The 17,593-nt window shown below is 40.5% G+C and overlaps 1 protein-coding gene across 1 annotated transcript; it reads left to right on the top strand.

The window, feature by feature from the left end:
- Positions 1 to 1,019: 1,019 nt before the first annotated feature.
- On the top strand, positions 1,020 to 15,805 carry OSER1 (oxidative stress responsive serine rich 1). The gene is made up of 4 exons (XM_012467224.3): positions 1,020 to 1,124; positions 5,284 to 5,392; positions 8,825 to 8,938; positions 14,568 to 15,805. Exons 2-4 carry the CDS (start codon positions 5,316 to 5,318, stop codon positions 15,253 to 15,255), a joined length of 879 nt encoding a protein of 292 aa, XP_012322647.2. The 5' UTR covers positions 1,020 to 1,124; positions 5,284 to 5,315; the 3' UTR covers positions 15,256 to 15,805.
- Positions 15,806 to 17,593: the final 1,788 nt, after the last annotated feature.

Raw genomic sequence — 17,593 nt, 5'->3', positions numbered from 1 at the left:
GCGTTAAGTGCAGACGTGGAGCCAGGGACTGGCAGGCGAGGAGAGGCACAGCTAGCTCAGCAGAACCAGTCCTGGTGATGGAGCGGGTGGCAGCTGTTGCACAAATCAGGTTTTCCGCTTGCCACCTGAGCAACATTCAGAATCAGAAAAATGTAAAGAGCCCCAAAATTCATCTCCTTAGGTGAACTGCCTAAATCTTTCTGCAAAATTTGGCGTGTAGGTGCATTTCTTTGGCAAGAGGGTCTACAGTTCTCACTAGATTCTCCAAGGAGTCTACATCTGAAAAAACAATTCACCGATAAGGTCCAACTTCCTCACTTACTAGACGGAAAACTGAGGCTCAGAGAAGGAAAAGCAATTGGCTCAAGACAAACAGCAGCAGCGGTATCAAAAGCGAAGGCATTTCAATTCAATTCAATTATAATTCCGGCTTCTCACGAATGGCCCTGGCCACGTTCAATACCTCTTCGCTTCTCTGCAGGCCCTCAAAGATCACCAGGAGGCGAAGGCTGGTGTCCGAGCCCAGGAAAGGTCGCAGGCAGTCCAGATTCTAGCATCACTGAGATACTGGCCAAGCGCTCAGCCGGGGATCCGCTGCCATAAAGACCCCCGCACCCTGTCCTCGTCCCCGCTCCGCGGAATGCCGCTGCATAGGTGACTTCAAGTAGAGGACCAAGCACAAGGAGCCCAGGGCGGTGGAGGCAGAGGGCGACTGCGTTGCCTGGCACCTACTCGCTCACCTGACAGAGAGTAGGAAGCAGGCACGCCCCAAAAGCAGGCTGGGAGCAAACGCACGCCACTGGGAGGAGAAAAACCGAAGAATAACAGGAAATGATGTAAGGCGCACGTGCTACCGAAGGGGGCGGATGCGGGGTATTAGAGAGGCGCGGGCGCCGCCCTGCGCCTGCGCAGCCGTCGCCTGCCGCGCTGCCGACTCACTGGGGTGGGAGGAGCATGAGTAGGGGGGCGGGGCGCATGCGGGAATGCGCAGGCTCAGTGCAACTCCTGAGGCGCGGGCCGCCCCCTTGGCGAGTTTGGATCCGGGTCAGTCGGGCGCTGAGATTCGGGAGAAACGCTCTGAAACTGACGGTGCCGGATCACTCGAGTGTCCCAGCTGCGAGGAGGTAAGTGCCCTGATGTGACGGAGAGGGGCTGCGGTACCGCGTCTCGGCCTCCACAGCCGGCCGGACCGCGGTCGGCTTTCCCCGGGCCCGCCCGCCTCGGGTCGCGTCGTCTCTCTGGGCTAGGCCTGGGCCTCTCCGCGCCCCCTCCTCTGCCGCGGCCTGTACCTGCTGGAGCTCCGAGTTCCGCGCTCTCTCCCCTTCCCGCCTTCCTATCCTCCCGCGGCACCGCCCCGTCTCGCTCCTCCGCCGTCTCCCGCCCAGCGGCAGCTTCCCCTTTTCGCCCTTCTTGGCCGCCCTTTGCCCCTTCCCGCCCTTTCCCGCCCTCCTCATAGCCCCGTTCTTGTTGGCTGCCTCTTCGGTCCCACTCGTTTCTTCTCCCGCATCCCTTGTGCCTCGCTCCGACTCCAGCCTCGTTCTGACCCCGGGAATCTCCCGAGGAGCGCAACTTTCCAGCTGGAGACCCCGGGCGGGCGGAGCCCCTGGACAGCCCGGTCCTCTCCGCCCCCCCTCTCCCCCCGGGTTCTGACCAGGAATTTTCCTCTGTTCATGTTTAACCGCGACAGGCCCAGACTCCGGGTGAAAAGAAATAACTTTGTGTTTTGGTTGCAGCACTGCGAGTGTAAAGGGATGAGTAGTTTGCACAGGGAGGTGTGAATGTGTTTTTTGTCTTGGGGGCCGATTGTTTTCTCCCGGTCTAGTTTGCTTCTTCGAGTTGCTGGGCAGGGTTTTCTTTCCCGTACCCTACGCTTCCTGGTGGTCTGGGAGTTTCGAAATCTTTAACGTTGTGATGACAGCGCTTACCCGCGCATCCCTTATTAATCGTTCTCTGGTCTTCTCAGAGGCCTGGAAATGTACACCTAGACTTGAGATTCAAGGAGGTCTTGGTTAAAACGACAAGATACAAATAAGATTGTGACGCATTTCTTTCGTTGAAAGAGAAAAACCAGAAATTTGTCCTTTTGGTGGAGAAACTTCGAAGAACTTTGTAATTTTCGTAAGGTGGAAAATCCGAGGCACAGTTAAATTGCCTGGTGTGATTTGAGTTAACACAAAGTAACTTGCAATAGGCTTTAAAGATTCATCTCTTTGGAGATTGTTCAACTTGAAGAGTTCACTGCAGTAAAAACGCCAAGACTGTCTCCCACGAATTTAGTATTAATGAAGAAGGGCAAGCCAGTTATATCTGTTGTCCAGAGTTAGTTGTACAGCCCTTGCTTTGAGTGAATGGGGATCTGGGGATGCAAAGAGGCATAGTGAGCTTTTTATAATTACAAACATGCTCTCCTCTAGCTCTTAAAGTTACGCCTAACACCTTTGCTCTGGGCTAAAATAACAGAAAAAAGGCGAGTAGTCAAAAATGCTGAAAGTCTGAAAATCATTTAGACAGAATTTAATTCCTGAAGTTTAGTCTGTAGCCAGATTGTAATTTTGGCCTGTTTTGCTTTTTAGATGATAGATTTTCTTAGTGTGTCAACAGGAATTTAAAGTTTGTATTAACATCTAGTGTGATCACCTGCCATGCTATTAGTCAGCATGGTATAATTAGAAGTTACATATATGGGTTCAGAGCCTCTTAGCGCAGTGTTACATTGTAAGCTCTTGGAGGGCAGGAATGAGATTCTAGGACTTACAGAAATGGAGTTTAGGCTTCTGTCCCTAGCATTCAGTTTAGTATCATGCACGTGGTAGGAATTCTGTAAATATTTGTGGAAGAAATGAATTTCTGCCTGTAGTATTCAGGAGTGTATACTTAAATTTGATGTGTACGTAAATATGTTGACTGATTTCCAGAGAGTGTTAAAGAGGACTTTTATGTGGGGTCTGCGAGTTGGGGAGATTGGCTCAGATGACAGTTACCAACTCTGTAAGGGCTGAACATCGACTAAGGGGTCATAAGGTAATTGAACACTGTAAGTCAAACTTCAATTTAGTTCTACCAGCAGGAATAATTTGTTTACAACCTACCATAGTACTTTTTTTTTTTTTTTTTTTTTTTTTTGAGACGGAGTTTCGCTCTTGATACCCAGGCTGGAGCGCAATGGCGCGATCTCGGCTCACCGCAATCTCCGCCTCCTGTGTTCAGGCAATTCTCCTGCCTCAGCCTCCTGAGTAGCTGGGATTACAGGCACGCGCCACCGTGCCCAGCTAATTTTTTGTATTAGTAGAGACGGGGTTTCACCATGGTGACCAGGATGGTCTCGATCTCTTGACCTCGTGATCCACCCGCCTCGGCCTCCCAAAGTGCTGGGATTACAGGCTTGAGCCACCGCGCCCGGCCACAACCTACCATAGTACTTTTTTTAGATGATGTGAAGCTTTGAAAATACTGGAATAAGTGATTGCTCACCTCTCCCCCCAGGTATATAGGAGTGTATTGTGTATTTAGGGGGGATCCTGCCCTAAATTGAGAATGAGAGACTAGTGAAGCATGGAATTGTGTGGATAGTGTTTCTTCATGTTCATGTGCTTAAATAAACCAGCAAAATGTATGTGGAGAGTGTATTTATTTATGTATTTATTTTTTTTTTTGTCCTGAGAAGTTGAGGTGCAGGCTGGGTGATTTTTTTTTTTTTTTTGTAACTGAATTATTTTGAGACTATTTTCAGTGTTCCCCAGAGAGCTCTGCCTACAATACCTTAACTTCTGCAAATAAATAAGTGAGAAGTCCTGATTCCTTGCCTCTTTATTTTGCTGCTGGTACTACATGATTACATTATATCAAACATTATGACACCTTGACCTTTGGAATATTAGCGGTCTCACAATAACTTAGGAGCCACCCTGAGAAACCAGCACATATGAATCAGAGAGGACCCAAGGGCCAGTGGAGAGGCATTGCTCCCTCTAAGAATGCCTAATCGGGGTGGGGTGAGGGGTGGGGGGTAACAGCTTAGAAATGGTGAAACCCTGTCTCTACTAAAAATACAAAAATTAGCTGGGCATGGTGGCGCACGCCTTTAGTCCAGCTACTGAGGAGGCTGAGGCAGGAGAATCCCTTGAACTTGGGAGGTGGAGGTTGCAGTGAGCTGAGATTGTGCCACTGCACTCCAGCCTGGGTGACAGAGCAAGATTCTTGTCTCAAAAAAAAAAAAACAAAAAAAAAAACTCATTTCTATTTTTTTGTTGTACTTTTTCTTTCTGATTCTCCCTGATAATGTTCACAGATGCTGGTTTGCTTAATTTTTATTCAGGATTTGGTACTAATAACCCTGAGTGAAAAAAATAATTTGGAGACTAGATTCAAGGGTTTATTAGCAGACTTCTCTGTTGCATTTCTTGTTGCTTTGGTTGATTATTCTTCTCCCTTTCTTTGTTTAAAGATAAAAATCAGGTAGAAAATATGGAGGACTTTGGTTAATCACACTAGTTAAGAGATCATTTAATGGTGCATCTACACAATAGTAGCTTATATTTTTTTTCTTTCAACCTTTCTTTTGGCTAAAGAAACTTTTTCACTCATGTGCACAATGAATTTTTTGGGGGGCCACGAGTGTAGTTCATTAATTGTTTAACAATTACACTACTCCAGGCTATGGAGGAAAAAAAAACCACAAATGGAAGTATCAACCTTATTGGTAGAGTATATTTCTAATTCTGCTTTAACAGTGGTAACATCTTGTTCTCTAAAACATGTCTTCCTGAACATAGCTGTCTGGGTCAGGATTGCTTTAGAGAAATGCTATCATGTGTCATGAAGTTATACTCAACTAGGGTTAGGCCAGACAAATAGTGTCATTTTAAAGAATCGGAGTGCTATGGTTTGAGCTATTCTCTTTTATTTCTGATATCATTTTGTCCATAGGTTTCTAGACCAACTGGGGAGATTCCCCTGTTAAAAAGTATGTGTACTGAAGCATAGATTTTAGGTCATCTGGTTTCCAAAATTGTGTAATAGGATATTGGCATCAAGTGTTTGAACAGTTTCTATTCTGTCATAGTACATACCCATTTTTTTGGTATTATTTCGTTTGTTTCCCCTTAATAAATGAAACCTATAGTCTTCAATTATCTACACTGAAACTTCCTTTTAGAAATACAAATTTGCTTTTTTTCTTCTAACAGTAATGGTAACAGGAATATAAATTTTTAACAAAAGATATCCTTTTGATCCCACCTGTTTTTACTTTGCTCACTTTATTTTCTTTTTTAATGTTAACAGGAACATCGATAAGTAGTGTAAAAACTTGCACAATGAAATTCGAAGCCAAAGATGGAGAGGAGGAGAGTCTACAGACTGCTTTCAAGAAATTAAGAGTGGATGCATCAGGGTAACTAAATATGTATTATTATTTGGAATTATTTACACATTTTAGATAGTCACTTTTCCCTAAAAAGCTCTTCTTTTAATATTTCTCATTCAAAGAAGATGTAAATGCTAATAGTGTGACATCTTCCAGATTCTGCACAGTATTGTTTTACTTTAATAAAAAACCCTTTGGTTAAATTTGAAAAGTAGCAGTTCATTTGCCCTCCTAAGTTGGGTGTTTTTTTTTTTGTTGTTAACTTTGAGGAGGGTTTTTTAATCAAAGATTATCAAGCAGTATCCCATCAGGGATTTTATCATGTGTCTCAAAGGAATCATAGTATTTTTCACTAAAGTGGTTGGCTCAATAGAAATGTACGAAGACATTGTAGATTTCATGGTCTGTGATTGCTTAGCCTATCACTATGGAAACCTCTATTCAGTAGGGTTCTGTCACAGAGATCAATAATCTTGGACCCTTTGGCCAAACTAATTAGAGCACCTGCATACCAGCTGCTGTCTGAATATTAATGTTTCACCCTTTGCAAAATGTTCTGTGTAAGACTCTTCTCACCCCAGTTTTTTCTCCCAGGCCAAAAGAAATACTAACATTTTTAATGGATATAAGAATTTTTCTTTTCATGAATGGAAACTAAACACTGAAAGCTCAAAGTAGAACACCCCACAAGTTATAATAATAATCATTAATGTTTCTTATTCACTTTGTCTTCAACACTGGGTTAAGTACTTTGTGGACATTATTAAATCCTCACTACCACCCTAGGAGATGGATACTTTTGTCATTTCAGTTTGCAGATGAGACTCACACAAATTAAATTACTTGCTAAAAGTCACATTGGTAAGAAGTTGCAGAGCCAGGATTTGAACCTAGACAGCCTGTCTGCAGAACTTGCGCTCTTAACCATCCTTTATGTGGTACCTTGAAGACAATATGAAGAAATGCACGCAGTACCTAGCACAAAGTAAAAATTAAATAGATTTTAGTTGTTGTTATAGCCACTTGCCTATTGCGGTACTGTTTTTGGTGTATCGGCTTTTTGCTGATAGATTTGCGCAGTAGATGTTATAGATGCTCATGTTTGCTTTCATGATACTTCAAAAACATACCTTTTCTCCTGATAGTTTTCTAATATGGTCATCTTGCCAGTTCATATCAATACTTTGATAAATTGTCTTGGGAAATGGAAGCAAAGCAGAGAAGCAGATTGTTGCAGATTGTGGCTGCAGCATATCCTTTGTGATTTCTTATATAGGAATGATTTTTTAAATCAGGAAAATACTAGACATGTATACACACAATTATACATATAAATCTTTTAGTGTGTAAATTTACATAAGTAACTCTTAATACACGGACTTTTCTTGATGTTTTAAGAGGTTGAAATAGAAAATTAAGCCAGGCTGGGCGTGATGCCTCAGGCCTATAATTCCAGCACTTTGGGAGGCCAAGGTGGGCAGATCACTTGAGCCCAGGAGTTCAAAACCAGCATGGGCAACATGGCAAAAACCCTTTTCTACAGAAAAAAAACAAAAAATTAGCTAGTCGTGGTAGTGCATGCCGTAGTCCCAGCTGCTCTGTAGGCTGAGGCGGGAGGATCACTTGAGCCCAGGAGGTGGAGGTTGGAGTAAGCTGAGCTCATGCCACAGCACTCCACCCTGGGCAACAGAGTGAGACCCTGTCTCAAAAAAAACAAACAAAAAAAGTAAAAATAAGTCATTTTGGTATCCCTAAGAATTACTTGAAACATTGTTTTTTAAATTTTTAAAATATATCGTCAAAAATTATATATTTGTAAAACCAAATGCTGCATGTTCTCACTTAGAAGTGGGAGCTAAATATTGAGCACACATGGACATAAACATGGGAACAATAGACCCTGCTGAGTACTGGAGTGGGGAGGGCGGGAGCGGAATGTGGGTTGAAAACCTTCCTATTGGGTATTGTGTTCACGACCTGAGTCCAGTACACTCATGAACAATCCTACACATATATCACCTGTATCTAAAATAAAAGCTGAAATTAAAAAAAATTATATATTTGTAGCATGTATTCTGCCTTGAATAAAATTATAAGAAGAGAAGGAGAACATTTGAGAAAACAAAGTAAGAGAAGGGGTGAGTCATTAGCATGACTAAGCAGAATAAGACTTGTGTAGTAGTGTGTCATATATTTCTAGTTGTTTTATATTGTTGCCAGTTTACAAATGGGACATCTGAAGGATTGACTCATAAACCAACCAAGCCTTGCCAGGAATTTAGCATGATCCTGTTCAACAGGTTTTGATTCCTTAATGGTATTTGTCTTATTAGGACAAATCTCTATATATTTATTACAAAACAATATCCTTTTTATCTGACTGTAACATAATACATGCTTATTATAGAAGAATTTACAAAAACAAAACAGAATAAAAATGGAAGTAAAAATCACAGTTTACTATAGCTGCTCTTAACATCTAGACCACTGGTTCATGATAGCCTATACTTATTTTACGTAGTTGAGATCATATGTATGTACAGGTGTTTAACCATACTGCTTTCTCCTTATAAACATTACCCCATATCATTAAAAGTTCTTTGTACACTTAATTTCTAATAAATTCCCAACATTTCATTGTATAGATATGCCATAATTTAGAAATACAGTATTTTTTTCTATTAGGTATTTAGGTTATTCCCAGTTACTTTTTACTTTATGTTTCATTGAACATTATTTTAGTAGATTAATGTTTCTTTCTAGAAAAAGAATTTTTGTCAACAATATAGCACGTATAATGGGAGGGGTGTGTGTGTGTGGTGTGTGGAAAAAGTCCAAAAGGATTTCCACCAGTGTTCAATGTTGGTAGTCTCTGGGTTGTGAGGTTATGGATGATTCTGTTTTTCTTGCTTTTAGATTTTTTCATGTTCTTTACTGGGAACCAACCCCTGTTATCTGTATAATTTTAAACCACAAGGATTTAACTCTGAGTAATATTTCAAGTTTATTAGTTGCAAAAATTAGAATATTTTTCTAAAAGTTGAATAATATTTGAAAATGTATTCAGTTTTAAGTTAGATAGAGTCTCCTAATGTTTTTGCTTCTAAACTTAGTTCCATGACTCTGGTTTGCCTGCATAAAATAAATGGTCAGTGTCATTAGCATTCTCTGGCCATAAGGCCTGATCTGCCCCAGAGAAACAGTCTGAAAGTCTATTTATATCCTGCTGCTGGGTATACTTACCAGTCATTCTTTGGCTTATAATTTTGCAATCATGGGCTTTTAGGGATCCTCAGAATTTGATTTTGAAGGAAAATTCACACTAAAAGCTAAGAAATGTTTGAGAAACTTAAACTAGAAAAAAATGTATTGATAAATGTTGAATTTGTGTTAGTGAGAACAATATATTCTCCTCATTTTACAGTTTTCTGTAGCCGTAAACTTTGTTCTTGTCTTCAGGTCCATAGCATCTCTGTCTGTTGGAGAAGGCACAGGTGTCAGAGCACCAGTCAGAACAGCAACAGATGATCCCAAACCTAAAACTACATGTGCATCTAAAGACAGTTGGCATGGGTAAGAGCTTCTTACGAAATGATTTTTATTCCGATGTTATAAAACATTATTGGAATTTCCTTCTTGAGTGTCCAGAAAAGATGATACAGATTATGATACAGGTTATGATACAGAACCTAAAACCCATGATCAGAGAAGGACCTAATCCTTCTTTTGCTGAATTTGCTGAGACTTTCTGTTTGGCCTAGTCCATAGTCAGTTTTTATATATATTCTGTGTGTATTTGAGAAGATTGGGACTTCTCTAATTGTTCTTGGGTTCTACGTTCATTAAATGACTTCTAAGTGTGTTAGTTGAACTTTTTTTCAATTTTTTGGTCAACTTGACTTATAAATAATAAAGATGTATGTTGAAATATACCCCATGGAAGTGAATTTGTTCTATTTTCACTTTAAATTCTATATTTTTGCTTTATGTATCTTGAGCTTATTTTGTTAGATTTCTATAGCATAGGTTTATTCAGGTTTAGAATATTTCCCTCCTGAATTGAAACTTCTATTATGTAGTGACATTCTTAATCCCTCATAATGGTTTTTGTCTTTAAGTTTTCTTCTAGTTAGTGTTTCCCTTATTTTTATTTATTTATTTATTTTTTTTTTGTGACGAGTGTCACTCTTACTCTGTCACACACACTGGGGCGCAGTGGCACAATCTCAGCTCACTGCACCCTCGGCCTCTCCGGTTCAAGCAGTTCTCCTGCCTTGGCCTTCCAGGTAGCTGGGATTACAGGTGTCTGCCATCACGCCCGGTTAATTTTTGTATTTTTAGTAAAGATTAGGTTTCACCGTGTTGGCCAGGCTGGTCTTGAACCCCTGACCTTAAGTGATCCACCTGCCTTGGCCTCCCAAAGTGCTGGGATTATAGACATGAGCCACCACACCCAGCCTTCTATTCTTTCAAGTATTCTGTGTTCTTAAATTTTAGGTATGTTTCATATAAATAGTTTATGACTAGGTTTTATTTTTTCCTGATTTATTCAATTTGATCATCTGTTTTTTAGCTGCTGAGGTTAGTGCGTTTACATTTATTTGATTATTGATATATTTGGACATGGTTCTGCCACTTTACTTTCTTATTTGTCCTGCTTTTTTTTCTTTTTTTTTCTTTTTTTATTTTTTTAACCTCCCTCTCCTGCTTTTCTGCTATTTTTTTTTCTTTTTTTCTTTTTTCACCTTGCCTCTCCTCCTTTAAAAACAATTGTTTGCAAGGATTTTGTTTGTTTTTTCTCTCTATGGTTTGCAAATGGCACACTTTGTTTCTATTCTTTTGCTTTTTCTTTGTTTTCTTTTTGAGACAGAGTCTAGCTCTGTCACGCAGGCTAGAATACAATGGCAGACAATGGACGATCTCAGCTCACTGCAACCTCCGCCTCCTAGGTTCAAGCAGTTCTCCTGCCTCAGCCTCCTGAGTAGCTGGGATTACAGGTGCCTGTCACCATACCCGGCTAATTTTTGTATTTTTAGTAGAGATGGGGTTTCACCATGTGCATCAGGCTGGTCTCAAACTCCTGACCTCAGGTTATCTGCCCAGCTTGGCCTCCCATGCTGGGATTACAGGCATGAGCCACTACACCCAGCTTGTTTCTATTCTTTCAGTAGTTGTTAGCCTTGATTTTACCATGTATGCTTTTAACAAAGACAAAAGTTAATAGTATTTTAGCCCTTCTCTTTAGAACCCTTTTCCTATGATCTCCTGACTTCCATGATGTAGTTGCCCAGTATTTTAGTTATGTTACTTATTTTTTATCTCACAAACTAGGTTTTATTATTATTTAAGCAGACAGTATTTATTCAGATTTATCTACTTGCTTATAATTTGTTTGCTCACCACGCTTTCACCTCAGACCTCCCATATACACTCACTTTTTTCCCAAAGTAGTTTCTTTAGTGAAGGTTTATTGCTATTAAATAGGACCTCTGCATTGTGTAACTCCATATAGAATGCATTTGAAAGGTGCTCCCGATATTAAGTAATATCATGTCCTATTGATAAATAACAATCATCTGTGTCCACAGGGGATTGATTCCAGGTCATCCCCACTCACATGCCCCTCTCATTACCAAAATGTGAGGATGCTTATATCTCTTAGACAGAATGGTGTAGTATTTGCATATTACCTTTGCTCATTCACCTGTATACTTTATTTTTATTTATTTATTTTTTTGAGACGGAGTTTTGCTCTTGTTGCCCAGGCTGGAGTGCAATGGCGCGATCTCGGCTTACTGCAACCTCCGCCTCCTGGGTTCAAGCAATTCTCCTGCCTCGGCCTCCTGAGTAGCTGGGATTACAGGCACGCGCCACCATGCCCAGCTAATTTTTTGTATTTTTTTTAGTAGAGACGGAGTTTCACCATGTTGACCAGGATGGTCTCGATCTCTTGATCTCGTGATCCACCCGTCTCAGCCTCCCAAAGTGCTGGGATTACAGGCGTGAGCCACCGCACCTGGCTCACCTGTATACTTTAAATCGACTCTAGATTACTTATAATACCCACCACAATGCTTACACAACACTTCACTCACATGGAGTCAGCATAGTACTCAGAGCACAGCAAATTCAAGTTTTGCTTTTTGGAATTTTGTGGAATTGTTTTTTTCCTGGATATTTTCAGTCTGCTATTGGTTGAATCCACAGGTGTAGAATGCATGGATACAGAAGACCAACTGTACTTTGCTTTCATTTATCTGAAAATGTCTTTATTTCTTCCTTGTTTTTGAAAGATAAAGTTGATATACTTGACATTATATTTCTAGATTAACAGTTATTTTCTCTTAGCACTTCGAAGTATAGTTCATTGTCTTCTGGTTTCATTACATTGATAGTGAAAGGCATACCTTCAATCTAATTGTTATTATTTTGGAAATCTTTCTAGTCTCTGGCTGCTTTTAAGATCTTCTTGTTGTCTTTGCTATTCTATAGTTTTGCTAGAGTGTATTTATGTGGATTTCTTTTTATTTGTCCTGCTCCAGTGTACTTCCTGCATTCATAGATTCTCTTATCAATTCAGAAAATTTCTCAGTCATTATGTCTTTAAAAATCGCTTATCCTCTGTTCTCTATATACATTTATTCAAGATTCCAGAATTACTCTCATCTCTCTTAACTTTTACATTTTTTCCAAATCCTTGTTTCTGTACTGCCTTTTAGGTCAGGGGTTGGCAAAGTTTTTTTGTAAAGCACCGTGTGGTAAATTTTTTAGGCTTTGGAGGCTACGAAGCAAAAATCCAAGGATATTAATAAGTGCTTATATAAGAGAGAAAACTCCTACTCTACCCTGTTTGCCTGGGGTTGGCCATCCTGGCTGGTGGACACATTTTGTTTTCAGTTGCTGAGACAGTCTCAGGATGAAGTGACTAGCCTGAAAGGAGAAACTTGTGGAATGGGTGGGTAGCAGGTAGTGCCAGGGTCAGTTTTACTCTCTGTCCCAGTGACACTCAGATCCCCGCATGCTCTTTTCTTCTCCAGAGATCCTAGCACTTGTTGGAGTCTTGAACTGAGATTCTGCCTCTCAATGATCAGCAGTTGCCAACAGTAGAGACCCAACATGTAGTTGTTAGCCAGTGTGGGTGCTGGACAGTGGTGCAGCATGTCCACTGGCCAGGAAGGCGGGCAGGGAGAATAGGGCAGGGGAGGATACCCTAGCCTGGTCTCTGTGGCTTGCAGTGCTAGCCCACTGGAGCAGTGTCCATAAGCTGTACAAAAACAGGTAGGGAGCCAGATTTGACCCACAGGCTGTAGTTTGTTGGCCCTTGTTAGAAATAATTCAGATTTATTTTCCAGTCAGTAATTCTTTCTTTAGCTGTCTGTACAAGTCCCCCTTATCCATAGGGGATACATTCTAAGAACCCCAGTGGACACTTGAGAAACTGCAGACAATATCAAACCCATTTCCCATCAATCAGAACACGTGTTGTTCATGTCTTCCACCTACAAATTTAATGCCTTTTCCATCTTAACTAAGGACTTACCGTGCACTGTGGCTGTAACTTTCACAGTTTGAAATGTAGCAGCAAGACTATCACAAATTCGTTTTTCCTTCTTCACAATTTTACAGATAGGAGATTTGTTCTTACCATAGATCCTAGCAACCTCAGTGTATGATTTGTTTTCCTTATTAAGTCAAGAACTTTCACCTTTTCACTTAAAGAAAGCCGTCTTAGTTCATTTTCTATTGCTGTAACTCAATACCTGAGACTAGATAATTTTTAAAGAGACTTATTTCTTGTAATTCTGGAGGCTGGGCATCAGCATCTGGTGTTTCATTGCTGCATCGTAACATGGGGAAGGATATCACGTGGCAAGGGGACTCATGAGAAATGGCCAAACTGGCTTTTATAACAGAGCCGTTCTTGTGATAACTATCCCTCTCCTTGAATAACCCTTTAATTCATTAATCTGTAGATGGATTAATCCATTCTTGAAGGCAGAGCCCTCGTGACCCAGTCACCCCCAAAGGTCTCAGCATTGATGCACTGGGGAGCAACTTTACAACACATGAACTTTTGGGTGACACATTCTAATCACAGGAGAAGTACTTCATGGCTTTTCTTGGTATACCCACGTAGCCAGCATCACTACTTTTGCACTTTGGGGCAATTGTTAAGTAAAATAAGAGTTACTTGAACACAAGCACTGCAGTACCATGATAGTTGATCTGATCATGAAGATGGCTCCTAAGTGACTGATAGGTACATAGCATATACAGTGTGGATACCCTGGACGAAGAGACAATTCACATCCCAGGTAGGACTGAGCAGGATTGTGCAAGATTTCATCATGCCACTCACAATGGGCGCAATTTAAAGCTTATGAATTGCTTATTTCTGGAATTTATTTAATATTTTCAGACCAAGGTTGACTGCAGATAACTGAAACTGTAGAGAGTGAAGCCATGGATAAGATGGGACTACTGTGTTCTGTTTAGCCTATTCATTTAGTTTAATTCCAAATAAAAATTTTTTTGTTTTTCAGTGTCCTGTTTGGTTCTTGTCTCTAATTCACTTAGCAGTTTCGAGTATCTTTTCGTTCATTTCTTTAATTTATTTAAATATTTTATGAATAGTTATCTTACATAGTGTGTCCAGTAATTCTCAGTATCTGAAAACCTCAGGGGTTGTAAATATTGTAGTTTTTTGGTTGGTTTTGATTGATTGGCTGTTAACAATTATAAATGAATCAGAAATCTATGTAATAGTAATGGCATAATGGTCATTTGTAACAGCCTCACGGTAGTTCTGAAGCTGCTGTAGCATATAGAATATATTCAAGTTTAGGGCACAATATTTAGGCTTTACAGAATCTGTTTCAGTTGTCTGTCTGAGGTGCTTCCCGCAGACCCTCTGAGAGTTGGGACAGGGCATGTGTTCTGTTCCACATGTTTGGCCCAAGTGATTCAGTTAAAAAGTACCATTTTCTCACCTGGTTCTTTAGCTTGCTAATAAGATGATGTTGAAATTTTTGAGTCACAAAGACTTAGGCAGCATGGAAATGGAAGCATCTGCATCTCTTGGAGGAAATTATGACCTTAGACTCATAAATCTGAGGGGAGGTAAATTTCCTACTCTCATAAAGAATCTGTTGAGGACAGCTCTGTATCTCAACATCTTCTTCTATATTTATTTTCCTCTTAGGTCTACAAGGAAGTCTTCACGAGGAGCAGTGAGAACACAGCGTCGTCGACGTTCTAAGTCACCTGTCCTTCATCCTCCAAAGTTTATACATTGCAGTACAATAGCGTCTTCTTCCAGCAGTCAACTCAAACACAAAAGCCAGACTGACACCCCTGATGGCAGCAGTGGGCTGGGAATTTCAACCCCTAAAGAGTTCAGTGCAGGAGAAAGCTCTACTTCTCTTGATGCTAATCACACAGGGGCAGTTGTTGAGCCTTTGAGAACTTCCGTTCCAAGGCTCCCATCAGAGAGTAAGAAGGAAGACTCCTCTGACGCTACTCAAGTCTCCCAAGCGAGTCTCAAAGCCAGTGATCTCTCTGACTTTCAATCAGTTTCCAAGCTAAACCAGGGCAAGCCATGCACATGCATAGGCAAGGAGTGCCAGTGTAAGAGATGGCATGATATGGAAGTCTATTCCTTTTCAGGCCTGCAGAATGTCCCTCCCTTGGCTCCAGAACGAAGATCCACTCTTGAGGACTACTCTCAGTCGCTGCACACCAGAACTCTGTCTGGCTCTCCCCGATCCTGTTCTGAGCAAGCTCGAGGTTTTGTGGATGATGTGACCATTGAGGACCTGTCGGGCTACATGGAGTATTACTTGTATATTCCCAAGAAAATGTCCCACATGGCAGAAATGATGTACACCTGATAGCAAGAAGCTAATTCATATGCTTTAAACCAATGAAGGCTTGTCAAAGAGATTTAGTTAATGGCAGACCTTGTGGCCACTTTGTGTGAGAAGACATCTCTTTCTGCTCACTGTGCTTGCAATAAAAACTTCTCTTGGCATCTCAGTTAATCTTCATTGTTTAAACTTACTCTCTTTGAGTTCTTACATACACTTCAAGGCGAGCAGATCAAAGAAAAATCCTCTTATTTAGACATGTTCGTGGGGAATGAAGAAACCATAATTACTTGAGACTGGCAGCAGTGGGTATATGGTAAAGCCTTTGTGAAACTGCATTTTTCAGATTTGTTTAAGGTTTGGTAGCCAAGGAAAGTAAAATGTGATTTTTGTAACTGCACTAAACATTTGTCATGCTGTAGTTGACAGCCCAGAACATTCGAAGTTGCGAGACTGATTTAAACCACCTCTGATTGAATGTAAGATTTATTGTGTTCTATAAAGGTTTCTCCTGTTATTGTTAAGCCAGAGATCTAAGGGTTAGATTCCATTTGAATAAACTAGCTGGCCTGCCCTTTATTGTTTGAGAGAGTTATTACCCATCACTAAATAAGCCCTTGTTGGTGCTGTTCATCCTGAGACATGTGACATGCAGTTTCAGGTAAGCAGCTTGAAATGGGCTGCTTCAGTTGGAGGGAGGGGGTGTAATATTTGAAACTAGTGTGTGTCTTCATCTCCAGCATTTAAAGTATATGGCATTTTTTTTGTTATTTGTAATACAGGTCTCATACCTCAGTTGCAAACGTTCTAAATGGTTACCTCTTTGAGCTGCCCTGTCATTCCAACAACTCCACAAGAGAATTTTGTGCATTCTGTATCCCACAGATTTGGTTAACCATTTCAAAATTCCCTCCAGTTCGGTAAAAAAATCTGTCGTTGGTTTCAACTGGATGATGAATCCTTGTTTTTCAAGTGACTCCAAAATGAATGTTCCATGTGTTCAGACCATCCTAAGCAGACCCACCAAATTTAGTGACAGTGTCTAGCCATGTTAGCAATAATGTTAACAGAAGCTTTTGTTTAAATTACAAAATACATTTATATTATTTACTAAAACATGGCACTGGCTATATGGTTGATTCACAATAATGGGAAGTGAGCTTCAACAAATAGGTGATTTGTACTTGGGGGAGAGGGGAAGGGTATTTACTAGAAAAATCCTGAGCTTACGTAGTGGGAGTCCTCTGCTGGTTATTGGTTTACTGTGGATTTGGTGACATCTTAAGGCTGTGGTTAAAGCAAGGGAGCAAAATACCTTATAGCTCTAGAAGCTGTGACAGACGCTTCTTAATGACAGAAGGTGCACTATGTAGTATGTCTAAGGCAGAAATTCTCAAAACTTTTTGTAAACACTTTACACTGACAAATTTAGGACCCAAAAGGTTTTGTTATAATCTACAAAAGGATATATCTTAATATTTACCATATTAGAAATTAAGATCTTTTAAAAATATTTATTTAAAGTTAACTCATTACAAGTTAACAAAATTTTTAATGAAAAATAGCTTTTCAAAAAAAGCACGAAGAGTGGCATTGTTCTACCTTTTTGCAAATCTTTTTGACGTTTGGCTTAATTAGAAGACAGATTCTCATGTTTCTGCATTCAGTCTCTGGGAGATCGCATATTGTGTGGTCTTTGGCAAACTCTTGTACACTTGTGAGAGAGTGAGTGTCAAAAAAGCAACTAACAGATTGAATATTCCTTAAATGAAATGCTTGGGACCAGAAGTGTTTCAGATCTCAGGCTTTTTTCAGATTTTGAAAGATTTGCATTACATGCTTACCAGTTCAGCTTCCCTAATCCTAAAAGCCAAACTGCTCCAATAAGCGTGTCCTTTGATCCTCATGTCAGCGCTCAAAACATTCTAGATTTTGAAGCATATCAGATTTTTGGATTTTCAGATCAGGGAACCTCACTCAACCTGTAATGTTTTAGTACCATGAAAATAATGTTGACCTCAGATTTCCTAAAAGGGTCTCAGGGACTTCCACGGATCCCCAGACGAAAATTTAAGTTTCTGGTTGTAAAGGTACCACCCCACTCTCACCTCCACAACTAATGTTTTGGCTGACCTTAAACTGGAAAGGAGTGGAGCTATTGTAATTAAGTAGTGAGCTATTCAAGTTCATGTTAAGTGGGCTTAACATGCTCTTTGAATTAAGACGAGTTCTTAAGCCTTTAAATCCCTTTTAGTTTGCTTTTCAAGCCTGCGATCTGGTTGTTTACTTAATGCTGTATATTAGTCCAGTAGTCACCAGAGACGGAAGAATGATATGTGTTCTTTTCATACAAAGATGTTAG

Source organism: Aotus nancymaae, unplaced genomic scaffold, assembly GCF_030222135.1.
Source record: "Aotus nancymaae isolate 86718 unplaced genomic scaffold, 86718_ANA_hifiasm-v0.15.2.pri h1tg000029l, whole genome shotgun sequence".
Lineage (NCBI taxonomy): Eukaryota > Metazoa > Chordata > Mammalia > Primates > Aotidae > Aotus > Aotus nancymaae.
The sequence above is the reverse complement of the archived record's forward strand: the minus strand, read 5'-3'. Positions and strand labels throughout refer to the sequence as shown.

Excerpts from the sequence above, each read along its gene's own strand:
- OSER1 (XM_012467224.3), top strand. The coding sequence starts at position 5,316 with ATGAAATTCGAAGCCAAAGATGGAGAGGAGGAGAGTCTACAGACTGCT. Across the intron at positions 5,393-8,824 it reads TTAAGAGTGGATGCATCAGG|GTCCATAGCATCTCTGTCTG; the intron begins GTAACTAAATAT and ends TCTTGTCTTCAG. Across the intron at positions 8,939-14,567 it reads TCTAAAGACAGTTGGCATGG|GTCTACAAGGAAGTCTTCAC; the intron begins GTAAGAGCTTCT and ends TTTTCCTCTTAG.